This window comes from Nansenia antarctica (assembly GCF_963989245.1).
Source record: "Nansenia antarctica genome assembly, chromosome: 8".
NCBI classification, from domain to species: Eukaryota; Metazoa; Chordata; class Actinopteri; order Argentiniformes; family Microstomatidae; genus Nansenia; species Nansenia antarctica.
The window spans coordinates 60,329,559-60,356,854 of record NC_137678.1 but is presented as its reverse complement, the minus strand read 5'-3'; the positions used below and the strand labels follow the sequence as shown (position 1 = coordinate 60,356,854).

At 49.1% G+C, this 27,296-nt stretch overlaps 1 protein-coding gene and 2 pseudogenes across 3 annotated transcripts; all 3 read left to right on the top strand.

The window, feature by feature from the left end:
• Nucleotides 1-765: 765 nt before the first annotated feature.
• LOC308163368 (glucose-6-phosphatase 2-like) lies at nucleotides 766-5,357 on the top strand (annotated as a pseudogene). Its single transcript has 5 exons — nucleotides 766-983; nucleotides 1,222-1,331; nucleotides 4,427-4,534; nucleotides 4,626-4,747; nucleotides 4,840-5,357. The product of its transcript is annotated as a glucose-6-phosphatase 2-like (transcript).
• A 1,563-nt stretch (nucleotides 5,358-6,920) lies between these two features.
• LOC308164525 (RNA-binding motif, single-stranded-interacting protein 1-like) lies at nucleotides 6,921-8,603 on the top strand (the record flags this gene model as incomplete). Its single annotated transcript, XM_080538592.1, has 2 exons — nucleotides 6,921-6,926; nucleotides 7,866-8,603. The coding sequence occupies 2 exons, from the start codon at nucleotides 6,921-6,923 to the stop codon at nucleotides 8,601-8,603; spliced, it is 744 nt and encodes a 247-aa protein (XP_080394718.1).
• Nucleotides 8,604-21,722: 13,119 nt separating this feature from the next.
• Nucleotides 21,723-26,790, top strand: LOC308163351 (fibroblast growth factor 18-like; annotated as a pseudogene). Its single transcript has 2 exons — nucleotides 21,723-22,249; nucleotides 26,689-26,790. The product of its transcript is annotated as a fibroblast growth factor 18-like (transcript).
• The last annotated feature ends 506 nt before the right edge of the window (nucleotides 26,791-27,296 follow it).

Below are 27,296 nucleotides of genomic sequence, written 5' to 3'. Positions count from 1 at the left end.
CCACATTGGTGAAAACGCAGAAATATCCATCTCACAGCCCAGCTACCATGTCTGAAGCCAAGTCCACAGAGTCCCTGGGTTCACAGCAGGGTCCAGAGATGGTGGCAGTGAAGTTGGAGGACTGCAGTCAACCTTTAACAGTTAGTGCCAGCCTTGATATAGCACTTGGATGTTGTCTAGATAATGGGGCCTTGTCAATTATGGTTTGGCTCATTTAACCCTACTAACTGTTCCTCAACATAATCATTAAGTGTCCCAGTGAACTCTCCATTTTGCCATGTTGAAAGTGCAATTTTTCCAGTTTAGAAAAACAACCATAAACATTTGATGACAGGACTTGAAATAGGAAATGCAAAATCATAACATTGCAATCTGAAATATTAAACCTGTTTAGTGCTGTAACAGTATATCTGCATGAGCACACTGCCCCCAGGAGTAGATAGAATGACTAATAATTAACTAATAAAAGCAATGGCCTGTGGAAAATCTAATGTCCACACACCTATCCTGTAAACAACCTTGGGTAACATGCCTTAAAATGCTGAGTTTTCATGATGCCCAACGTTTTATTTTCATCTTGTGGGTGACTCCAACCATGCCAATCTGCCCATGGTTGCCATAGCTGGTGAATGATTTATGATACCAGGATTTTATATAAATACGGATCACTTTGGGGTTAAAAGGGGGAGCCATGGTGGTTATAGCTTTGGCCGAGGGAGCAGCTGTTCCAGTTGTGCCAGAGACTGTATGTGAGGCCAACCCCAGATGGACTTCATTCACAGCAGTGAGGTGTTGGTGATCCAGCATCTCCAGCACAACTACAGGGACTACCATGACTTCCTCAACTTCATGTCATCTGTGGGAGACCCTCATAACATTTTTTCTGTCTATTTCCCTCTCTGGTTCCAGCTCAGCCATTTTGTCGGCACTAAGATGATATGGGTTGCAGTTATCGGAGACTGGTTCAACCTAATTTTCAAATGGTAAACCTGTAATTAGTTGGATTAGAGGTTAGAGAGAGGGAGAGATAGATAGATAGAGAGAATGTGAATTATGTTTATGCGTACAATTTGGAATACGGTAGCTGTTAAAGTGATCTGTATGACAATTGCATGAATCCTTTGATCCAATGCCCAGCATCAATCATTTATTTGAATGTCATTTGAATGCCACTCATTTGTTTTTGTTTTTAATGTTCAACTGACTCCATCTTGTTTTCAGGATTCTGTTTGGTCACCGGCCTTTCTGGTGGGTGCTACTCACTATTACCAGAATCACTCACTCCCTCACCTGGAACAGTTTCACATCACCTGTGAGACAGGACCAGGTCAGTGGCAGTGTGTTTGTAGCATAATGACAATCATTTCCATACTGTTATTGCACAGACACTGCTGTCAATCTAATGTACTGCAGCTAGCTAGTGATATATCAATATATCAATAATATATCAATAGTTTTAACCTGAGACAGAAATGAACATGATATAACGATTATATCTGAATTTCTTCAACACGTCTGTATAATAGTTGGCAAAAAGCAAAACTGCTTTATGTATTTGTTGTGTCAGTCAGGCAGGAAACCTAAAGAGTCACCAGAGAATACACACAGGAGAGAAGCCATTCTGCTGCTCCCAGTGTGGGCAGAGTTTCAGTGAGGCAGGACACCTAAAGACACACCAGAGAATACACACAGGAGAGAAGCCATTCTACTGCTCCCAGTGTGGGAAGAGTTTCAGACACGCAGACGTTCTAAAGAGTCATCAGAGAATACACACAGGAGAGAAGCCATTCTGCTGCTCCCAGTGTGGGCTGAGTTTCAGTGGGGCAGGAAACCTAAAGACACACCAGAGAATACATACAGGAGAGAAGCCATATCACTGCTCCCAGTGTGGGCAGAGTTTCAGTGGGGCAGGAAACCTAAAGACACACCAGAGAATACACACAGGAGAGAAGCCATTCTTCTGCTCCCAGTGTGGGAAGAGTTTCAGTCATGCAGGATCCCTAAAGAAACACCAGAGAACACACACACTAGTTAACACGACTGCTCCCAGTGTGGGAGGTGTATAAAGGAGGCAGGAGCCCTAAAGAAGAAGGGGGGGGGTCTTCTGGCTGCACCATCATCTACTGTATGTACATGTGCTTGTTGATCGGATCAGGGAGAAGGTTGTGTCATAACATTAGCCTTTTCTAGATTATTTTCTCTCAATTTCTCCCGTCCTCTCCTCCTACCCTCCCTTCCTCTCCCTCCTTCCTCCTCCCACCCTCTCCCCCCTTCCTCTCCTCCCTTCTTCTCATCTCCTCCTCTCCTCCCTTCCTCTCCCCCCTTCCTCTCCTCTCTTCCTCTCCCCCTTCCTCTCCTCCCTTCCTCTCATCTTCTCCCCTCCTCTCCCTCCTGGAGAGTGAAGGAGGAATCGAGGTCGTAGGAGTTGAGATGTCCTTGTCCCCTCCTGCGTCATGTCACCGCCCCTTCCACCCAGATGTGGCCTTGGTGTTTAGAAGCCGAGTGTGACTGAATACTGGTATGTTGTTAAGTTTGCAATAAATCCTCCTAACGTTTCAGCTGGAAGACTGAGATGTTGTACATCATATCACATTAAGATATACATCCTATCACTTCTCAGTTTTCTATTAGATCAGCTTATTTTCTGGACATACGCATGGAGGTGTTGAAGTAGGTTATTTAAGGTCTATATGGAGGTGTTGAAGTAGCTTATTTAAGGTCTATATGGAGGTGTTGAAGTAGGTTATTTAAGGTATATATGGAGGTGTTGAAGTAGCTTATTTAAGGTCTATATGGAGGTGTTGAAGTAGCTTATTTAAGGTCTATATGAAGGTGTTGAAGTAGCTTATTTAAGGTCTATATATGGAGGTGTTGTTGAATGCACTCACTGCAATGTAAGTTGCTTTGGATGAAAGTGTTTGCATATATTATTATTATTATTATTATTATTATTATTATTATAGTAAAAACGAAGACAGATTCATCCATGTATTTATAGTAACTTGTGGTCTTTGTTCACAGAACAGGAAGGTTGTGTCCTCTAATGGATTCTGTATTTGACCTCATTAGAAATATTGTAATAACCAACACATGGTCCTCAGTGTTAGGAGTTAAGTGTAGGAGTAGGGTTGGAGTATCGGACTGTTTAGTGGTCACAGATATCATGGCTTTTAACGGGATGGTTCAACCTATTTTCATGATTAGATAAAAATGAATCTTATTTCACTATTGTCCTCATAGTGAAATCCTATCCAGGAAACATTCTTGTGGTGAAGGAAGTGCAATTGCAGGTGCAAATTACTGAGTGGCAGACATTGTATATACTTCTGATTTGTTTTTACCTGTTATTTCTGCAATTTCAAGGTTTGGTTTTATTGTATTTTTGATTATATTTTCTGTTTCATATTTCAAAGTTTGCTTTCATTATTCATATTATTTCATATTGCCTATCCAATATATGTTTTTTGGTTGAAATAGTATTGTGTAATGTCTGTCTTTCTAAAATTACAGTTAAATGAAGCTTGATTCTTGAGTCTATGGATAAACATTTTGGGATGCATATTGTAATTCTGTATATTCTTCGGATGGTACTGAGATGAGGAGGTACTGCAAGAGGTGCAAGGACGCTGGCAAAGACAGGGTCAAGACACCTGTATACTGCAGGAAGGGCCAGGTCCCTCTGTGCCTCACATTAAAAAGGAGCTGTTTTGAAGAGTGGCATGTTGCACTATAGGAACTGTTTTGAGGAGAGTTAGTGCAAAATAAATGCAGGTGCAAATGACTGAGTGGCAGACATTGTATATACTTCTGATGTGTTTTTACCTGTTATTTCTGCAATTTCAAGGTTTGTTTTCATTGCATGTTTGATTATATTTTCTGTTTCATATTTCAATGTTTGCTTTCATTGTAATTCTGTATATTCTCACTTTGACAATAAATCTGAGCCAGCTCCACCACAAGGCTCCTGAGGGCAGTAGGGATCAGAGGACAGGCCCAACGGAAGGCAATCAGAGAACTGTCCACTGCAGCAGAACGGAGCAGTCACTGGCTGTGGCTGAAACGTAGGGACCCAACATGGGCTCCCAAATGACCACGTGGTGCCACCGTGCGACACACACCCAGGCCTGATCAGCCTGTGGTGGGCCAACCTCGGCAGAGGGTGTCTTGTGATAACTGGCCGAAACACCCAATGAGGTCGGGGACCACAACTGAAGATGTGTCGTACTGGTGGCACCACGTGATCATTGCCAAATTCCACTCCACCCAAGAGGACATCTCCAACTCCACTCAATTGTTGTGCTGAATATTTAGGGATTTTAACAACCAGTCCTATTAAGAATCCTGTCAACTGAGCAATATGTTTATGAAGATGTTATGATGTCTAATGCTTGTATGACAGCGAAGCTGTGTTTGTTTGTACAGGTAGTCCATCTGGTCATGCCATGGGTTCCTCATGTGTGTGGTATGTGATGATCACCTCAGCCCTCAACTTAACCAGATCCCCCAGTGACACCTCAATACAGGGCTGCCAGAGGTAACTATTAGCAATCTGTTATATTGCCTTGTAAAAAAAAGTTGTGCATCTTTATAATGTCATAATTGCCTCAATTCCCCCATCCTTTTAGGTTCCGTCTTGTATGGCCCTTTTTGTGGATGACCTTCTGGGTCATCCAAGTTAGTGTTTGCATCTCCAGGGTGTTTATCGCCACACACTTCCCTCACCAGGTCATCCTTGGTGTTTTAGCAGGTAAGACCAAAAATGAGTTTGCAAATAATAGTAGACATTGCTACTATACTACCGGTGTTACACTTGTACCTTTTTTAAAATTCTATTCTCAGGTATGCTGGTTGCTGAGGCATTTGAGCATATTCCCTCAATCCACACAGCAAGTTTAAAAGTCTACCTTCAAACTATCCTCTTTATGTTCTCCTTCGCCGTCAGCTTTTACTTGCTCCTAAAAATGATAGACATTGACTTATTGTGGTCGATACCGAAAGCCAAAAAATGGTGTGCCAATCCTGACTGGATCCACCTCGACACTACGCCCTTCGCAGGTCTGGTGAGGAACCTAGGAGCCTTGTTTGGACTGGGCCTGGCCATCAACTCTCAGATGTTCATACAGGGCTGCAAGGGGAAGAACAGCTACAAGACCAGTTTCAAACTAATGTGTGTGACAGCCACTCTGACCTCTCTGCAGCTCTATGATTTTATTAAAGTCCCCACCCACACAGAGCTCTTGTTCTATACGCTCTCCTTCTGTAAGAGTGCAGCAGTGCCTCTCAGTGTGGTTGCCATCGTCCCCTACTGTGTTCACTTGTTGATAGGGAACGAGGATGAGGAGAGGAAATTGGATTAGATGTTTGTACTGGTTGCTGTGACGTACAGCATAGAATACACATTAGTACTGTAGATTGGCTGACCTGTACTGTACTGTATATCCATTTCTTTATGTGGTGCTGTAGTTGATTGTTGATAAGCTCATCTATATTTCATGTTAGTCAATGTGTATGTAGTTCATTGCACATTTGTTACATTACATGTACAATGTGAAACAAGAGAAGGATATTGTTCCATGAATATGTATGAAAGTCAATTGTAAATAAAATGTGTTCTAGTACTGTACTTCTGTGTAAATAAACCTCTAATGAATGTTCTTCCTTGAGAAAGGGCTTCTAATAAAAACACTATTATCAAATATCCCTTGAGAAGTCTTGAATTGCTCTATCAGTAGTTGGTTCTGGGTGAGTGTTTTCTTAAATAATGATGTATCTTGTAGACCATTTGTGAATGAATAGGTAAATATGTAATTGCCGGGCTTATAGTATAATATTCTTCTGCCAACCGAAAACACTGTTACTTTCTTCACTCCCACCTATATTAAAGATTGCACTCCTTTGCAGTGTCCTGGATAATCCTAATTTCACAAACCTTACTGGGGTCAAATTTAAAAAGTGAGTTTCTATTAATAGAAATATCTGGTAAATGTCTATCTTGGACTAGAAACTCTTCACTGTATACGCTGTTGGATCATTTTGGCATACTCTACTTTTAAAAAGGGATGCATTTGTAATGGCAGGAAAGTATCTTTAACATTACTTATGAAATACAGTACATTGCATTCACAGCACAATATCCTTTCCAGGATCTTTATAGAATCCATGTAAATTAGTCCTCACCTCATGCCCATATCATGTTGGCATGTAGCCAGTGAATGTACCAAAGAGTGACATTGTTCATATGAATATGCATAGTTGATTGATTGAGTTGTTCCTCTTAGTGAACACTTTGTTGTTTAATGTCACATTCAAGTCATTATCTATGAATCACTCAGTTTATACAAGGCAATTCGGATGTTGACCTACAGATACTGTGTTGATACTGTCACGGCCAGGCTCATGACCATGACAAAAGACGGGAGACACACACACGATCTTAAAGTAATGAAAATAAATGTTTTATTATAAACTAAATGAGGCTAATAACAATAATAAGATGAGGTGTGGTAGTCAGTAAATCAGTGGTGTAATGTGAGTGTAGTGGAAAGTGGTGAGGTGAGTGTTGCATGGTGTGAAACAAGGAACAAACAAATAAGAAAATAATGGTGCCTAGAAGGAGGCCTCCATACTGAGGCCTGCATGGGTCTCTTATGCCCTGGATCCTGGAACCAGGTGGGGCACAATCAGCTGTCCACCAGCTGACCTGCATTCTACTGATTAGTAACCCTGTCCAGCAGGAGGCCTCTCTGCAGACAGGGAAACAGATATTAGTACAGGCCAGGACAATATATGGGGCCAGGGCCGTCACAATACTATCTTATACTCTTGGAATATGTATGTTTTCGTGTATGTCACTTTACATGACATATCCCCCAACATCTGTTGTTGTTGATGATACAATATAACTGTCCGCTCGTCTAGTCATGCCTGTAGAGACATCTGTGATCATTCAGTCTGTTGTTATGGCTCAGTGCTGATGGTAGAGGGAAATGGAGGGTTCAGCAGAGAGTCACATTACTCATAAATCAGCAGCAGGATTCAGTATACAGTATACCTATTCATCACACATGTAAGTGTGCCACAGGTATGCATGTAGACCTACTGCATAGTGTACTCACCAAACATGATAAATTGTTCACAAAGGCTTGGTGTTATGTGAGGGATCTTAATTCATATATTGGCTCAGCACTCCTCATGAAGGGAGGTGTTGGATGGCTTTTCAAAGAAAGAAAGAGAGCCACACACTCTTGCTCTGATGCTAATTATTTATTGGACCAACATTTTGGCAGCAAGCTGCCTTCTTCAGCGTTTCAATCGATGATGGCATTTCAAAACCTCAGATTAATAATCAAGTCAAATATGTCAGGAAGAATGAGGAATTTATTGTATTATTGTATGTACATATCAAGTTGATGATTTGCCTTTGGGTGTTGTCTGTGGCTTCATCAGGAAAAAGGAAAGACAACATTGCAATAAGAGCTCTGAATATAGTGGGACCTTACAGAAAACAAACCACAGCGAGACCTTATCAGTTCTTTAAAGTGTCCTAAGCAATACACACTATCAACAATATTATACACTGTCATTATCATGGTCAGAATGATCATGGAGCTCATCCGTAATCGCAGCTTTACCCTCACCACCGGTTGCGGACAGCTAAGCAGGCTTCGACGCCTCAAGAACGGTGTCCCTCAGGGATCGGTCCTGGCCCCCCTCCTCTATAATATCTACACCTATGACCTGGCCAACACACTCTCGCGGAAGTACGCCTATGCAGACGACCTCGCAGTGGTGTACTCTGCTGGAAATTGGCAGTCTGTGGAGGGGATTCTGAGCCAGGACATGCAAACATAATGTGTTAGTGAAAGAGGTTGTCAGTGGACGAGCAGGAGCTGGAGAGCCTGCTGAGGCCCTTCGGCCAGGTCATCTCCACCCGCGTCCTCAGGGACTACAGTGGGAACAGCAGAGGGGTGGGCTTCGCCAGGATGGAGTCCACAGAGAAGTGCAACGCAGTGATCTCCCACTTCAATGGGAAGTTTATCAAGATGGTGCCAGGAACTTTGGCGCCCCCTGAGCCCCTGCTCTGTAAGTTTGCTGATGGTCAGAGGAAGAGGCACAGTCACAGTCCGTTTGTCCCCAACGGACGGACATGGCCCAGGGAGGCGGAGCTGCGACTGGGTGGGATGACTCTGGCCTATGATCCATCCTCAGCCGCTATGCAGAATGGGTATTACGCGTCTCCGTACACCCTGACTAACAGGATGATGGCTCAGACGGCCATGTCTCCTTATATGTCTCCTGTCTCCACCTACCAGGTGCAGAATCATTCTTGGATGGCCCATCAGCCTTACATTATGCAACACCCGGCAGCTGTGATGTCGCCCTCTGTGGACCACACCATGTCAATGCAGCCTACCGCCATGATGACACAGCAGATGGGCCATCTCTCACTGGGGAACAGCGGCGCGTACATTCCTGCTAACACAGCCATGCAAGGAGCCTACATCCCCCAGTATTCCCACATGCAGGCTGCTGCTGAAAACGGCACGCAGCAGCAGGTGGATTCGTCCAACAATTCCTCTCCATATAGTCAACAAAGCAAGTAATGAGCAGATGACCTCAGTGAGCCCTAATGGATGCTGTGGGCGATGACAGATGATGTCACATTGAGGGCAGTCTCAGCCGCTGTTGATGGACCAGACCCGGGACCCTCTTTTGCAGCTTCAACCAAACATCTGTGGAAGACAGAGTCAACAGAAACTACTATGGCGGAGGATGGAAAAAGGTGTAAATGGACTAAACGAATTATTCCCAAAAAAGAAAGATACAGAAAAATAGGTAGACGAAAGACGTGTATTTTCCACCAAGGATTCTCAAGTTGATGCAATGGGACACGTAGGCCTACCGCGTGATGTGATATTGAAAATGCATGCGATTGAAAGTTTGTTTTTTTCTATAAAAGATTTCAATGATTTTTACAGTTAGTTTATTAGTCAGATATATGAAAAAAAATATGTTGCTTGCAATGAGTGTTCATTTGGTGAGATGTTACTGGTTTTTATTTTTAGGAGAGTTGTTTTCGCGTTACCTGAGAGACGGTATGCCCCCCTGCCTCCATTCCCAAGTGCTGCTGGAGTTAATGTCAGTGGATGGAGGAGCGACTTCACCCTGCTGCTCTGGGAGAGAGCTCTCTACGGCCGGGGAGGGAGGGGGGAGAGAGCTCTCTACGGCCGGGGAGGGAGGGGGGAGAGAGCTCTCTACGCCCGGGGAGGGAGGGGGGAGAGAGCTCTCTACGACCGGGGAGGGAGGGGGGAGAGAGCTCTCTACGACCGGGGAGGGAGGGGGGAGAGAGCTCTCTAAGGCCGGGGAGGGAGGGGGGAGAGAGCTCTCTACGGCCGGGGAGGGAGGGGGGAGAGAGCTCTCTACGTCCGGGGAGGGAGGGGGGAGAGAGCTCTCTACGCCCGGGGAGGAAGGGGGGAGAGAGCTCTCTTCCACACGCGCATATATTAACTTCCACAAGCACAGATATAAATTCCACACTCGCAGATATTAACTTCGCAAGTTTCACACGGTCATAAATCCACCTCGCGGGCGCGGGCGCGCATACATTTATTTTGCGTGCGCGCAGTTAAGTTTTGCGCGCGCGAGTTTCTCTCTGCCTCCCGCAGTCAACTTTTTACACATTTTTGTATACATTTATTTCGGTCAACTTTGTTACGCGAGGGGTTCATTTCTGCTCGAGGAGATCACGTGACTTTGGACAATTTGGGGCGGATACCTAGATACCGAGATACCAGTAGATACCATGTTATGATTGGTCACTGTCAACGCGAACCACACCCACACGGACGTCATCGTGGCTTGATTGACAGCTGTCGTGAAGAGTGAATGAGGTGTTGAACAGAAGACAAGAACAGAAGAGAAGAGAGCTAGCGTATCTGGGTTGCCAGCTAGTGCATCGGTGATCACTGGAGGGATATGGACAGTCCTGAAGGTGACGACAGGCCTCCGGAAGGAGCTTCTCCTGCTCCGAGCTGCCTGTCCATGAAAAGTGACGACTCCATGGATCGACCAATAACATTTACAGACGGACATGTCAGGCCTCCGGAAGGAGCTTCTCCTGCTCTGAGCTGCCTGTCCATGAAAAGTGACGACTCCCTGGATCGACCAATAACATTTACAGACGGACATGTCAGGCCTCCGGAAGGAGCTTCTCCTGCTCCGAGCTGCCTGTCCATGAAAAGTGACCACTCCCTGGATCGACCAATAACATTTACAGACGGACATGTCAGGCCCCTGAATTCAGCATCTCCTGCTCCTAGCGGTCTCTCCATGAAAAGTGACCACTCCATGGATCAACCAATACTATTTAAAAACGGAGATCTCAGTGTCAAACAGGAAAGGTTATCGCCTGGTCTGTCCGTGAAGAGTGACCTGGACAAGCCAGTCACATCTGGAAAAGAAGCCTTCTCTCCAGGTCCCAGCGAGCTGACAGACAGTCTGCTGACAGACGATCACTTCAGATGCTCGTTGTGCACTGAGGTTCTGAAAGACCCAGTCTCCATCCCCTGTGGTCACAGTTACTGCAGGAGGTGCATTGGGACTCACTGGAAGAACACAGACAAGCCAGAGGACTACTCCTGTCCCCAGTGCAGAAAGAGATTCAGAACACGCCCAACTCTCTACACAAACTCAGCCTTGGAAAGGGTGATCCAGAAGCTCCAGCAGGCAGGCTTCAAGGTTCCTGCCTTGCCTTATCGCTGCTACGCTGGACCCGGAGATGTGGCCTGTGACCTCTGCCTGCCTGAGAAAAAGCTCAAAGCTGTGAAGCTCTGTCTGACCTGCACTGCCTCCTACTGTGAGGCCCATGTTAGGCAGCACTACACCGTATCAGCACTGCAGAGACACAAACTGGTGGAGGTGACTGGAGACCTGGAGGAGAAACTCTGCAAGCTGCACCGCAGAGCTCTGGAGGTCTTCTGTAAGACAGACCAGGTTTTGGTTTGTCTCGAATGTGCATTAGAGGAGCACAGAAGCCATGACGTCGTATCAGTCAAACAGGAAAGAGATCGTGAACAGATTCAACAGACCGTGAAAAATGCTACCACTGAGTTAACCCGTCAAGCAAAACGTTTCTGCAGAGGATTTGAGGAGGACGTCCCCAGAGATTGTCCAGCAGATTATGTCATGGTTGCTGCCCTTGGTCGCCCCCTAGATCTTGGGATGTTGTATGACTGCCACAATGACTCTTTTTGCTCAGACGTGTGCCTGTGGGATGACAGCACCATTTCCTCTATGCGTCTGTCTCTGCCTCGGCCTCACACATACGTCAGGTGCATCGAAGGAGACTCCCTGCAGGACAGATTCACAGCTCTGGATGTAACCCTTCCCCTGAGGGCTAGCGTCCTCTCTGGGTTGGTGGAGGTCGGTGGGGCTGCTGGATATGTAAGCCACCCTGCCCAGTCCAAACTTCTGGAGCGGGTCACCCTACAGTACAGATCCTCTACCAGGCTGGACATGCTTAGCCATAGAATATTTGACGAGGAGGAGAGTGTTGGAGAACGTCGGAAGGCAACGCACGTGGTAATGGCTGTTCTATATGGAGCTCAGGCATTCTTCGTCTTCGATAGCGAACCTAGTAACATCAAAGAAAGAAGTACGCGAGTCCAAAAGAACATGCTCATAAATGTGATCGAGAAGATGACAACCACCTTCCCTTCAGAGGACATTCCCTCAAGTCTAACAGACTCAGAGAAACTCAGCAGTCTGTCGTATCACTGCACCCTCTACAGTGATGTTGATGAAACCAACACAATGGATTATGCTGCAGCCGTGGAAGTGTACAAGTCCCTCCCGAGTCGCCTGGGACAACAAGGAGAAAAGGCTGTGCCTGTGCGCATCTGGCTGTACCCTCTAAAGAATCTGGACACTGAAGCGTCTTGTGTTACATTTGAAGTCAGCTTCGACCTGTTGATTAGGGCTGAGAATGTAATAGAACAACTGAGACAGGTCACAACAAGATGTCAGGACATGATGATGGACCCCACCAATGCCTATGTGATGAAATGGTTCCCGAGTACCAAAAAAAAACTGACACAGTTTTCAGAGTTGCTGCTACTGTACCAGACAGCGTTTCTGAAAGAGCTGGCCACAGCAACAGAGTTCATTCGAGAGAGTGGAGAATCAGGCGTGGAGGGACTGAAAGAGCTTCTTAAAGGCTACAGTCAGTCCCCATTTAGTCCCCAGGCTCTAAACGAGTGGCTTGACTACAAAGAGACAGAGGTGAAGGCTGTCAATGTCTACAAAACACGGAACCTCCCCATTGTGAAATCTCAGGAAGAGCTGGACAGAGTTCTCAGAGATTCACAGACAGATACGATGATGTGCTTCACTCTGACCTCACTGGGGGTGGAAGACTCATACCTCTCCGCCATGAAGAAGCAGATACACTCTGGAAACCAGTCTAGGCTCACTGACGTGCTGGAGAAGCCCACTATTAGTGTGCATGGAGAAGATTCTTCTTTTTATTATTTTGACATGGAGAAAACAGTGGCAAAAACTTTGGAGAACAACAAGCATATGGCAAAAATGACTTTTGTGCCAGTGACCGACTGCCATAGAGACGCCTGTAACTCCAGGCTATTTCATGAGAGCAAACTCTTTGGAATACAATGTATTGGCACCAATGTAGGGAAGGTAACTGCCCTTAAATGTGGTAAATAGCGCCCACCCAAAAAGATGCATGTCATCAGTTTGTGTAACTTGATTCATTTTTCATATTTCAAGGTAACTGCCCGTGACATAATCAAAATCAACATCGACCGCAGATCGCGTCTTGCAAGAGTGGAGTCCATAGCATTTGACAGCTCCATCCAGGATCTAGTGCTCAGGTGCAGAATAATTTTCCGTGGCCTTGAGATGAGGAATCATCAACAGTTCCACAGTCTAACACCTGTTAGAGAACAACTATTTATATCTGATGCATTTAAGTCCATCAAAGTGGATACTGTGGTTCAGAAAATACCTCAGATTCCACAGTTCACTGGCTACTACATATACAGCAACCACTCTGCCACTGCATTTGAAGAGCCAAGCAGCAGATACATCAAAGATGTAGCAACTCTCCCTGCTCATTGTAGTGAAGGGCAGCCAGAAAGAGAACTACCCACAGGTAGGCTAAAAAGCTTACCATGATATTGCACTACTGCTTTTCATTGGCACTGTTAAGTCATAGTTTCATGGCTTATCAAATATGATAGGTTGCTGTGAGTAAGCTGAACAAGAACATGCATGAAGTAATGGTTGCCATAAAATTGTTTCGTTAAAGGGGTACCAGTTCTGCCACTCTACATCCATTTATATTTTGATGGATTTGGGCTGTACAGGAGGAAGTACCATTCCACTAACGGAATGTACTTTTCAGTCGGTAACCTGCCCCGCTCTGAGGCGGCAAAAAGGGAGCACATGGGCATCATAGGCCTTGGAGAACCAGGTAGCATAATAATCAGCACATTTTAACAAATGTGACACAGCCCAATGAAAAGGGCTACCTGTAGGCGAAATCATTTTTCAGTTTTTTACATGTGCTTAAACTACAGATTGTAAGCTTTCAAATGATGCATCATACATTGAAATCGGAAACAAATTGAAGACGACATGAGTATTTGAAAGTTGCTACACCGGAAATCACTAAGCACATAAAATCCCCATCAAAGATAATGAATCCCCATCAAACAACAAGAAACGAAGTCATTGTGTTATAGATTACACTTATTTAATGAACGTAAAACTGTTCGGAAAAATAACGAGTGGGTACTTTACATCTTCGAGTTGAATGTTAGCTAAAAAAACGAAAATCTGAAAAAAAACAAAAAAAACTTTAAAGACGAATTTGACGTCTTTCTCATTTCCGAGAGGTGTCCAGAAACACCAGGAGCAGTCACAAATGGTTAATAATTTTAAAGTTTTTTAGTGTATTTTATCTATTTTAACTGTTGTTTTACCACTGCTTGTTTTACCAGTGTTTTCTCTTTTTATCTGTTCAGCACTTTGGGCGGCTGTTTGTGGTTGTAAATGTGTGCTATATAAATAAACGTTACTTATATAAATAAATGTAACTTACGAAGAATGACATGTTTGTAGGGAGCTTTGCTGTCAAAGACACTTGTATTGTATAGCTGGCAAACGCGGTGGTGCAGCAGCGAGCGGCAGATGTGGCTGTCTCTCACCCTGACTTGGTAATCAGTCTATGACTTACAAAACATCAAACTCTTCGCAAACAGTATATGATGGAGTGCAGTCAGCGTACGTATCTGGAACTGGTATACAACAGAATTGTAGGAAGATCATTCTACTTATGCCGTGTCAGATTTCCTACAACACCTCCATGTTGGCCTCGACCAGGAGACATTTTTGGTGCTTTACCAAGAAGTTTTGTTTCTACTCAGCTGTTGTAGTATATTTTTGTACCATATTTTGTATGTGATTTGTATTTATTTGTATTCCTGGCGGATGGATGACAGACCCAGCCTGAACCAGCAGACACAAAGTGTTTTAAAGTGTTTTAAAGTTTTAAAGTGTTTTAAAGTGTTTTATCTTAAAGTGTTTTATCTTAAAGTGTTTTATCGTAGAGAGTGTGTGTAGGATGTCTGAGGGCCAGACAGGAGCGGCGTCTCTCTCTCCTGATGTACCTGGCCCAGGGCGTCGCGGTCTGCGGGGGTCGCCTGATGTACCTGGCCCAGGGCGTCGCGGTCTGCGGGGGTCGCCTGGTGGCCAAACGCGGTGGTGCAGATGTGGCTGTCTCTCACCACCATGACCCGGGCGGACCGGACGGCCCTACTGAATGCTCCAATAGAGAGACAAGGGCTATTCGGTCCCGCCATACATGGACACCATGACGAAGCGCCTGGCCGTGATGGAGGAGGCTAAGAGGCACCATCTCACACAGTTATATCACTAACTTAAAATGTCTAAGTCATGGTTCATGTGAGATTGAGATATATCTTCTTTCCAAATCAGGGACATCACACCTTGACAAACATCACAACACATCCTAACATCCCAAAGCCCCACTTTTTTTTTTTAAACCGTCTAAAGTTTATCCCAGTTTACCCCCTATACTTATCTAACTAATAATTCTAATGCATAATCAAATTAATCTCTTAGTACTATGTTTCTTGCACTATCTTTACGTCTTAGCTAAGGCCTTCTGTTAGAAAGGTTCCAATGTTCTAGGTTATATTTGGTTATCATTTCCACCTTAAGAGCTAAGGTGCGTGATATCACCTGCCACCTTAAGTGCGCAGTGCATTCTGGGAATCTGGGCCGCATTGATTCAGATCGGAGAAGAAGTTGGAAGTACCACACAAGTGTCTCGTGTTACCAATTCAATCAGTTAGAAACATTGTGCAGCATTACAGTGTAAAGTGCGTCACTGAACTACTGTAAGTACAATGTTTCACCCAGTATTTAGGTTGTACATATTTGTTGTGTTGATTTGGATACTGCCGTTTTCTGCACTCTATACTAGCAATAGCAATTAGTTTGGACATGTGCTTTCTATGGCCGCCGTTATTGCGTGCTCTTCAATGAAGCTTGTTTGGCGCAGTTCACGCTGCAGAGTTTGTTATTTGAGTACTGTCTTAAGTTGGTGTTATAATTCAGATTGTATGGCAAAGTGTACTGTTAAGTAGCTTAATGTGTATGGTTAAGTTACATGTACTTTTGTACTGTAGAATGCATTTGATATTGTAGATCAGTACTGTATTATTAGTAACAACATGTGTACTGTAATACCTCTTTCTGTTTATTGCAGAACCACACATACACCCCTTGTAGTGTTTGCAAGCATCCTACCCATGCCTGAACTGTACCCTGTTTGACCCACTAAAGAAACCTGAACCAAAAGTCAATCTCCTGTCATGTGTGTCCTGATCGACGCCCCGGGGGCGAATGGAGCATACTCCCATTGAACTATTCACCGTATACAGTCCTTTCCCATAACCTCACTAACACCTTCACTATCTCTCCCCATATCTTTTCAAACTGATCTTTCTTATTATTGTCTATGGCTAAATTCTTCTCTATATTGGTAGTGTAACGGACTGAGTTTTAGTGGGTTAAGATTACTGTGTCTTTAAGAGTTGTTGTTGTTGGATGACGTTCATCCGGGGGAGGGAGGGTTCTGGCGGAAGAGGAGGGGCTTAGAGGGAGAGCGGGAGAGTGAGACGAGAGGATTGAGTGCTGGGTGTTGATTTAGATTGTGTGTGATATTAAGAGAGTTATAACTTGTAACTGAGAATAAAGCTGGAAATCAAGAACCCTCCGTCTGGTCTGTGACAAACGCTACACTGGTGTCAGAAGTAAAAAAACAAAAAAAACAAAGAGAAACACGAAGCTACGAGGGAAGTACGCCTACAACCGCTAACGCAAGCTAGCCTGACGCACTCGCCCTTCCCCGACGGAGTCATGCTGCCCGCCGGTGCGGACAAGATCAAGCGGGAGGAGGAAGACAGCGCGTGGGGTCGATACACGGCAGCATGGCAGGCGGAACGCCGTGAGCGGAGCCAGCACGAGACGACCGAGGAGGCGGAACACAGAGAGCGGGTGAGAAGAATGACGGCTCAAATGGCTAACGAGGCCGGATTTCAACCAGCTGCACACAACATGGACAGACGTGCGGCGCGCAGAGGGCCACGGGCACGGAGCGATGACGTCAACATTGCTCCCCTCTCAGTGAAGACACCCAGGTATGATGGCAAGGCTGATTGGGAGGCTTTTCATGCACAATTCGAACTGTTATCCAGGGCTAACAATTGGTCCAAAGAAAGTAAGGCGCTACAGCTTGCAATGTGTCTTACTGGTGATGCTCTGTCAAGCCTGCTGTTACTGACCCCGGATGATAGAAGTGACTATGATGCTTTAGTGGGGGCATTAAAGAGGCGTTTTGGACAATGTTCAGCGGACAGCTTGCTTCGCTCTGAACTGTGCAGTCGAAAGAGGCGGCCCGGGGAGCCGTTGAGAGATCTCGCCAATGAAGTGGAAAGGCTCGTTCACCGTGCCTATGCTCACATGCCCCCGTCCATCCTGAGTGAATTAGCTCGAGACCACTTCCTACAGGCACTACTGCCGAGTGATCTGCGCGTCCAGACGCTGCTGGCTCATCCTAAATCTCTCCTGGAGGCGTTGGAGCTAGCCTCGGAGAGGGAGATGCTGGGCGCTGGCACCCCCGCTGCTACGTTGGAGGACGCACCGAGGGTGAGGGCTGCTGTCGTGTCGGAGAGGAGTGAAGCGGCGCCGGCCTGGGCGGTGGAGCTAACACAACTGGTACGGGCTGCCTCGCTGAGTGGACAACAGCGGCCATGGATGGGACCGAGGCTCTGCTGGGCATGCGGAAAACCCGGCCACCTGGCCAGAGAGTGCACCAACACGGCGGAGAAACCGGGAAACGGTACGGGGAACGTATAGCCGGGACGGTGCGACTCCCCGGGGTGGCGTCCCGACCCCGCACAGGCGGGAAGACAACACGACACGACCAGGTGGGGACATTACAAACAGGGGAGGGTGGGGGCGGCCAGCAGGTGCAGGTCGTCATGCTGGGGCAGACGGGGACGGGAAACTGCTGGTACACCCCGGTGACATTTGGGGGGATATGCTGCTCCGCCCTCGTCGACACGGGATCATCGGCCACCCTGGTGAGACCCGACGCGGTGGGGAGCGGGACCACAGTTTTACCCACCACGGTGAGATTACAGACAGTAACTGGGGACAGGGCACCCATGGTGGGGGAGGCATTGGAGACCGTGGGGGTCGGGAGGGAGAGAGTTCACTGCCCAGTATGGGTAGCGGATCTAGAAGACTGCATATTGGGACTGGATGTGCTCGAAAGACTGGACTGTGTGCATAGCACCCGGAGGGGGACACTCACATTCCCAGACGGACACGTAGTGCAGATGACTAGACAACCCACCCCGCCGAAACGTTCCCCGACCCCCACCGTTGCAGTGCTGACGACTGAGACAGCGGCCAACACGACTTCCGGCGGCGTCCCGGATAGACACCCGATACTACCCCATGCCCCACCCACCACCACAGAGGCGCAACCGCACCCCACACCCGCTGCGCCCGCTGGTAAGGGGGGGGGAGAAGACGGAGAGAGGGTCTCGGTCGTGAGGGAGGTGTGGCAGGGGAACTGTGATGGACTGTCGCATGTTGAACAGGGCCTACTGTGGCAACTGTTATTAGAGTTTAAGGACAGTTTTTCCCTGTCAGAGGACGACGTGGGACAGACCCACCTAGCCCAACACAGCATCGATACGAGGGATGCTCCACCCATCAGGATGAGACCCCGACGCCTGCCGATGGCTCGACAGGCAGCGGCAGAGAAGGCGTTACAGAACATGCAGCGTGCGGGTCTCATTGAACCCTCCACCAGCCCCTGGGCCGCCCCAATCGTCATGGTCCCCAAGAAAACAAAGGACGACTGGCGCTTCTGCGTGGACTTCAGACGCCTCAACGGCGTGACCAAAAGGGACACCTATCCCTTCCCACGAGTCGACGAGTCCCTCGACGCGGTGGCGGGGTCCTCTTGGTTCACGTCGTTGGATCTACGCAGCGGATACTGGCAGGTCCCCCTCACCCCCGACGCCAGACCCAAAACCGCCTTCGTCACACACGGGGGCCTGTGGCAGTTCAAAGTTCTTCCCTTCGGCCTCTGCAATGCACCCGCCACATTCGAGAGACTAATGGACAACGTGCTCGCTGGGATCCCCCGCCAGGAGTGCGTCGTATATCTGGACGACATCCTGGCCCATGGAGAATCATTTGAGACGGCCCTCAGGGCGCTCAGACGCGTGCTGGAGAGGGTGGCTGCTGCGGGCCTGAAACTAAACCCCCAGAAATGCCACTTCATGAGACGGGAGGTCAACTTTCTGGGGCACAAGCTGGGGTCTGGCGGTATCAGCACCACACAGGAGAAGGTGCAAGCGGTGGAAGACTGGCCCACCCCCAACTCCAGTTCCGAAGTGAAAAGTTTCACAGGACTAGCCTCCTACTACAGGAGATTCGTGAGGGGCTTCTCCACCATAGCCGCGCCCCTGTTCCGGCTACAACGGCCCAGGGAGAAGTTCATCTGGACAGACGAGTGCCAGGGAGCATTCACCTCGTTGAAGAAGGCCCTCTTGGAGGCCCCCATCCTCACCCCCCCCGACCCCACCCTGCCCTTCATACTCGACACGGACGCCAGCAATGTCGGCGTGGGGGCGGTGCTGTCACAGGTGACCTCGGAGGGGGAGAAGGTGGTGGCGTACTACAGCGGATCACTCAACAAACATGAACGCCGCTACTGCGTCACCAGGCGGGAACTGCTCGCCGTGGTCAGGGCTGTCCAACATTTCTAGTATGTTTCATTTCTATTTCAAGTACTACCTCGGGGGCCTCCACTTCACAGTCAGGAGTGACCACTCCGCCTTACAGTGGCTCATGACCTTCAGAGAGCCAGAGGGCCAGCTGGCACGCTGGATCGAGGAGCTACAGGCGTACGACTTCAACGTGATCCACCGTGCGGGTAGACAGCATGGAAACGCGGACGCGCTTTCCCGCCGGCCCTGCGCCACTGACGGCTGTACCTACTGTGAAAGAAGAGAGGTGCGGGAGGAGGAGCAGCTGCGACAAGGGGTGAGATGCGCCGCAGCGGCCCTAACAGCTATCGACGCGGGAGAGTGGAGACGCAAACAGGAAGAGGATGCTGACATCGGACCGTGCTCACGTGGGTAGCGGCGCAACACCAACCCCGGTTGGAAGAGATCGGCCTGTGTTCAAGGGCTACGAAGGGGCTGTGGAGTATGTTTACCAACCTGCGCCTGTGCGACGGGGTACTGCAGAGGGGGTGGAAAGACGCGGCCACAGGAGAGACGCTGTGGCAGGTGGTCGTACCCAGGACCCTGCGGGAAACGGTGCTACAATCAGTCCACGGAGCCCCTGGATCTGGTCATTTCGGGGTCAGCAAAACGCTCCGCCGCCTTCGTCAGGGGTTCTACTGGGGCCAACATGGGCGGGACGTGGGGGACTACTGCCGCCGCTGTGACAGCTGCACAGCACGTAAAGGCCCCACGGGCACATCTCACGCCCAACTCCAACAGTTTCCCACAGGCTGTCCCATGGAGAGAGTGGGGATTGACGTGCTAGGGCCGTTTCCTCGCTCAGACAAAGGAAACCGCTACATCCTCACTGCCATGGATTATTTCACAAAGTGGCCGGAGGCGTACTGCCTGCCGGACCAAGAAGCAGAGACAATAGTGGATGCACTGGTGGAGGGGATGTTCAGCAGACTGGGGGTCCCTGAGGTCATTCACACCGACCAAGGCAGGAACTTTGAATCTCGCGTGTTTGCGGCCATGTGCGAAAAGCTTGGCTCCCACAAGACCCGCACCACACCCCTCCACCCACAAAGCGACGGACTAGTTGAAAGATTTAACCGCACGCTGGGACAGCAACTGGCCATAGTGACGGCTAAACACCAGCGAGACTGGGACGCGCATGTCCCCCTGGTGTTGATGGCGTACCGGTCTGCGACGCAAGACTCCACCTCCTGCTCCCCCGCACTTCTCATGCTGGGCAGGGAGATTAGGACCCCGGCTGAGATGATGTTGGGCAGACCGCCCGACCCGGAATATGCCCGAAAGCTGCAGGATCGACTGGAGTGCGCCCACGAGTTCGCCAGAAAACAACTGCGGAGTGCAGGGGCGAGACAGAAGAGGAACTACGACGTGCACACCAAAGGGCAGCATTTCACGGCCGGGGAGCTGGTCTGGGTTTACAACCCCCAGAGAAAGAAAGGCAGGTGCCCCAAACTAGACAGCAAGTGGATGGGGCCCTGCAGGGTCCTCGAGAGACTGAGCGAAGTCGTGTACAGGGTCCAGCTGCCGCCAAGAGGTAGGAGAGTCGCCCTGCATCGAGATTGCTATTCCAGAAAAAGTCGTCTTGGAATATATAAAAAGCTATATCCTTTATAATTATGTAATGTAATATCCTATATCGTATATCCTTTATGGCTCAGATGACAGCCTGATTGGTCTCCCCGAGCGGCGCTGAGGTGGAAGCGAGTGGAGCCGAAGCGGGATCCACAACAGAATGTATGCGCAGCGCGAGCAGACTCAGAGCGACTGAACGCTGAATGCCATGATTTCCATTGAAAATACATTCATCCAAGGACAGTTTTAGTTTGACAAAAAGGCCATTTTTGTTTGGTGGCCCCAAGCAATTGGTTGCCTCTATGGACGGGGCGCCTCTGTTCATACGGAGTGGAGTCGACTGGAGTTTTTGCTGGTGTGAGTTGTGAACGCGCTTTCACCTGTTCCTCTCAGCCCCGCGGCGGCGCGCAGCCGTTTGATGCCCTGACCTCCTCCAGCGCCACCCCGCCCCCCCCCCCCCCCCCTCAGCACCGCCCGCCGGGGACAGCCCAGAGGGTAGCCCTCCGGTCACAGTGGCCCGGCCGCCCTCTCCTCCTCACACCCCGCCCTGCCTGCCCGCGCCCACACACCCATCCCCGCCGGGGGAAGCGGGCCACGCCGCCGATGCCAACGGGAGTGTCCGCTGACTCTTTGACCCTCCACTCCGTCCAACGGATTATAAACACAGACAGAGAACACTCTCCGTACTGTCGGACCGCCTCTGGCCGAGCGAGGGGACTGACTCCGGGCAAAGTTCCGTAGTGGAGGGGGGAAGCGATGTGGCCCCTTCTCCCCACGCTGGTTGTCTTATGTATCCAGATGTTGATGGTGATGTGCAATCCGTTACAGCAGCAGGTGTTTGGCGTGGACGGGGTGAACTTCAGCGTGCACGTGGAGAACCAGACGCGTGTCCGGGACGCCATGAGCCGCCGGCACCACCGGGTCTACCAGCTCTACAGCCGCACCAGCGGGAAGCACGTCCAGGTGCTGGGCCGGCGGATCAGCGCCCGCGGGGAGGACGGAGACAAATATGCTCGTAGTGGAGGCCGATACCTTTGGTAGCCAGGTGAGAATCCGAGGCAAGGAGACCAACTTCTACCTGTGCATGAACCGCCGCGGCAAGCTGGTGGGGAAGAAGGCCAGTAACCGCAGTGCAGACTGCGTCTTCGTGGAGAAGGTCCTGGAGAACCACTACACGGCGCTGATGTCTGCGCGCTACTCCGGCTGGTACGTGGGCTTCACCAAGAGGGGGCGCCCTCGCCGCGGCCCCCACACCCTGCCCAACCAGCAGGATGTCCACTTCCGTCTGAGTTGGTTTATCCCCTCCGGAGCTCTGAAGTTCCCACAGGTACAGAGGCAGTCTGACAATCTTCCTGAGATATGGCTGAAAAGTCAAAACCCACCACCACAACCCAGAAACACAGCAACTTTGTGTCCGAGCCAATGGGAACAAAGTCTGTGAGAGATGTTCCAGGGATTGGGACAGGCCATGGCAGACAGCTGGAGAACAAGGGCTACCACACGGCCAGTGAGATGTTGGGTCAGCTCCTGGTGTCGAAGAGAGACCCGGTGGTGTTCAAAGGCTGGCTGGAGGATGCGACTGGGGCCAATTCCAGGACCCAGACACAAGCCTACAACGGTCTCAATGAGTGGGTCGACAACAACATGTAGACCAACATTTTTTTTTTGTAAACACTTTTTGTGTTCATTTCTGAATGTCTGTGTCGTTATCTTTTTTTGTTCAGCTTCTCTCTGCATTGCTATGACTGTTTGTAACCCATAACAGTTCTTGATGGCTATACCGTTCCTGTGTTTTGCCTAAAAGTTTTTTCTCTCCCCTTTTGACATAATTAATGTACGTTAATTAGTGATGTCTGCTGCCTGCTGTATTGACCAGACTGTTACTATAAAAGAGTGTTCTGTGTTTACCTACCTGGATAAATAAAATGCATTTTTTCTTTTGAAAAAAAATAAAAAATAAAATAAAAAACGGGCTGGGTGCAGTGTTGGTACAACACACTGGACTCGGAACGGAAGAGGTCCTGGCCTTCGCCAGCCGCAGTTTGAATCATGCAGAGAGGAACTACTCAACCACAGAGCAGGAATGCCTGGCGGTAGTCTGGGCTCTGGAAAAGTGGAGGCATTACTTGGAAGGCAGCCGTCTGAGTTGGTTTATCCCCTCCGGAGCTCTGAAGTTCCCACAGGTACAGAGGCAGTCTGACAATCTTCCTGAGATATGGCTGAAAAGTCAAAACCCACCACCACAACCCAGAAACACAGCAACTTTGTGTCCGAGCCAATGGGAACAAAGTCTGTGAGAGATGTTCCAGGGATTGGGACAGGCCATGGCAGGCAGCTGGAGAACAAGGGCTACCACACGGCCAGTGAGATGTTGGGTCAGCTCCTGGTGTCGAAGAGAGACCCGGTGGTGTTCAAAGGCTGGCTGGAGGATGCGACTGGGGCCAATTCCAGGACCCAGACACAAGCCTACAACGGTCTCAATGAGTGGGTCGACAACAACATGTAGACCAACATTTTTTTTTTGTAAACACTTTTTGTGTTCATTTCTGAATGTCTGTGTCGTTATCTTTTTTTGTTCAGCTTCTCTCTGCATTGCTATGACTGTTTGTAACCCATAACAGTTCTTGATGGCTATACCGTTCCTGTGTTTTGCCTAAAAGTTTTTTCTCTCCCCTTTTGACATAATTAATGTACGTTAATTAGTGATGTCTGCTGCCTGCTGTATTGACCAGACTGTTACTATAAAAGAGTGTTCTGTGTTTACCTACCTGGATAAATAAAATGCATTTTTTCTTTTGAAAAAAAATAAAAAATAAAATAAAAAACGGGCTGGGTGCAGTGTTGGTACAACACACTGGACTCGGAACGGAAGAGGTCCTGGCCTTCGCCAGCCGCAGTTTGAATCATGCAGAGAGGAACTACTCAACCACAGAGCAGGAATGCCTGGCGGTAGTCTGGGCTCTGGAAAAGTGGAGGCATTACTTGGAAGGCAGGTTTTTCACTGTGGTAACAGACCACTCCTCCCTGGTGTGGGTCTTCAAAACCCAAAAACCCAGCACCCGACTCATCCGATGGGCTCTCCGACTACAGGAGTTCACCTTTACAGTGGAGTACAGGAAAGGGAAATATAACACAGTCCCCGACGCTCTATCCAGAGCCCCGGCAGACCCCTCCTGTCTGACCACACCCACCTGTGCCATCCTGCTGTCTGTCTCCTCCCATTGGGAAACTGGGAAGGACCTACATGTTTCTGATGAAACCATCTGGAAGGCCCAGCAAGCCGACCCAGTCATCCAGAGGCTGTATGAGAACATCACAAACACAGGCGAGGTTGATGTAAACTCTACCACCAGATTCACCATCTTGGAGGACAACGTCTATAGAGTGGTCCACCTACCTCACAAGACCTTGTACCAGGTGTACATTCCTCCCCCTCTGCGACAACAGCTGCTGCAGACCTTCCACGAGGACCCCTTGGCTGGGCATCTGGGCAGGTTTAAGACCTACAAGAGGCTACAGGCTCTGGCTTACTGGCCAAACCTCAGTTTGGATGTCAAACAGCATGTCCAGCGTTGTCAAGTGTGCCAGCAGTATAAGCCTGAGAGCCGGAAGCCTGCCGGGAAGCTCCAGCAGACCATAGTCCATCGGCCCTGGGAGATGTTAGGAGTCGACCTGATGGGCCCATTCCCTAGGAGTTCGAAGGGAAACATCTACCTCCTTGTGTTTGTGGACTATTACTCCCGGTGGGTGGAGCTCTTTGCCCTGCGGCGGGCCACTGCTGAAACAGTGTCAAAGGTCCTGACAGAGGAAATCCTGACCCGCTGGGGAGTCCCTGAGTACATCCTCTCCGACCAAGGGTCGCAGTTCGTCTCTTCGGTGTTTGAAGCCACTTGCAAACAGTGGAATGTGGCACAGAAGAGGACGACAGCATACCACCCCCAGACCAATCTGACGGAGAGGATCAACAGAAACCTGAAGACTATGATAGCCTCATATGTCGGGGACAACCACAAAGGCTGGGACAAACACCTGCCGGAGTTTCGGTTTGCACTGAATTCAGCTGTCCATGAATCAACTGGTGTGACACCTGCCGAAGCTAATCTGTGCAGACCGATCCGAGGACCCATGGAGGTCATGCTGCTGCCAAGGACTTGCACCCCTGATGCCCCAGCCTACAAGAAGGAAAGTCAGCTCCGTGAATTGCATGACTATGTGGATGGCAAGCTGAAGCAGGCTCGACAGAAGCAGAAACAGCACTACGACAAACATCGGAGGGAGGTGGCGTACGTGGATAAAGACAGGGTGTGGATGCGCTCTCACCCCTATTCAAAAGCCGCACGGTCCTTCTCGGCCAAGATCGCACCACGTTGGAAGGGACCTTACCGTGTCATCCAGAAAGTGGGCCCTCTCCCGTATGAGGTTGTACTGGAAGAGACAGGAGAGGACCATCGAGTGGTCAATGTTGCCAGACTTAAACCCTGCTACCCGTCGGCTGCTGAAGTGGAGGAGGAAGAGCGTCGTCGGGTCCTTGAGTTTTTTGAGGACGGCAGTGATGAGGAGACCTTCATAGGTTTTCCATCCGAGGACTGTCCGCTACCAGACCATCCCTCCAGCACTGCTCTAAGCCACGTGAAGACTGACCGTCAGCGGGTTTTGGACATCTTCGCTGAGGAGAGTGAGGAGGAAGACTTCAAAGGTTTTCCATCCGAGGACTGTCCGCTACCAGACCATCCCTCCAGCACTGCTCTAAGCCACGTGAAGACTGACCGTCAGCGGGTTTTGGACATCTTCGCTGAGGAGAGTGAGGAGGAAGACTTCAAAGGTTTTGAGTGAAATACCATATCCAAAGTGGATTGGAGTACGCCTACCCCATGGTCCGGCTTTTTCTAAAGGGGAGGGAGTGTGGCGATTCTGCCATGTCTCCGCCGCCGACTGTCACTTCCACGTTTTTTTCACACGCCGTCACACGTCACACGCTGCCGGTATCCAGTCGTAAATCAGCCAATCCCCGTTCTCGACAGACGACGGGAAATGATAAGGTGTCTCTCACCGAGTGCTGAGGGCGGAATGATTCAAACAAACCAGGAAGTGGATTATTCCGTCCGTTCGTGTTTGTGCCGCAGTTCGCGTTCGCTGTCTGCGTCTCGGTATGTTTTAGCCTACTCGGACCGCGAAGAGCTGGATGATACTTTTTGATACAATGCCCCGTAAGGATACACCGTAAGGATACAGTTGGATATAAGGCCGTGGAATGTCATACGCTTACACCGGAGCTGGGGAGAGAGCAGTAGAGGCTCATCTTAAGCAGCGGGGGTAACCCGACACCACTAAGCTATCGGACTGACAGACTGTTAAAACTGTAAGTCTTGCGTTCGTTGTGTGGGAGCGGGGTGAGATACAATTGACGGTGATTGAGCTGAACTGAACTTTTGGGGTTGTGATGAACTGTTGAGTCGATGTTTTGAGAGTTCTTTGTTTATTGTGACAATACAGTACCACCTGAATTGCAACACATGTCCTTGTGTACTAATTTTCGTCTGTTGTGCAATGCTATAATATTACAATATCCTATTCACCTGTGTATAACAAAAAAGGGTTCATGTTTTGATGCATGTAGCGCTTGTAACGGTAACTTGACTAAAGACTGACTAAACCAACCCCACACTAACTAAAATTGTCAGGCCTCGCCCTGACTGGCACCCCGGACAACGAAGTCAACGAGTAAAACCGTTACCCCCCCGGAGAGCAGCCTGACCTGCAGCCCTTCCGCTTCACCACCGTCAGCAAGAGGAGCAAGAGGGTGCGGGCCACTGGCCCCCGCTAATGGCTAACGCCAACCCGCCTTGCCCACCCCCTGTCTGTACCCGCTCATCTCTACACCCCCACACCACTCCTGTCACAGGACACCCCTCCCCCCACCCCCCACCTAACGCTTCCCTCTACTGGGATAAAAATGTACCTTCTTCCGGACCCTGACGAATGCTAACCGGGCTAGCGCTAGAACCGCTAAGTTGCCTGTAAGCCCTGCTAGCTGTCCCAGTTCCGCTTCCTTCTGTCCCTATCGTGTTCATTCACCGGGCATGCTAACCGTTAATGGCTAACCCTGCTATCAGACCCAGTCCATCACTGACAGCTCGTTGGCCTGGCCTACTCCCCTGCACAACCCAGGAACATTGACAGGTAGTAGTTATCCCGTTAATCTCCTTGGTTCAGTGGTTAGCGCGGCCGGTGGTAATGCGGGAGATCGGGGTTCGACTCCCGCATGGAAGGAAGGAATTCTCCGCTACAAGAGCATAAAGAGTTCCCTCGTTAGCAGCTCCGCCAAGGGAG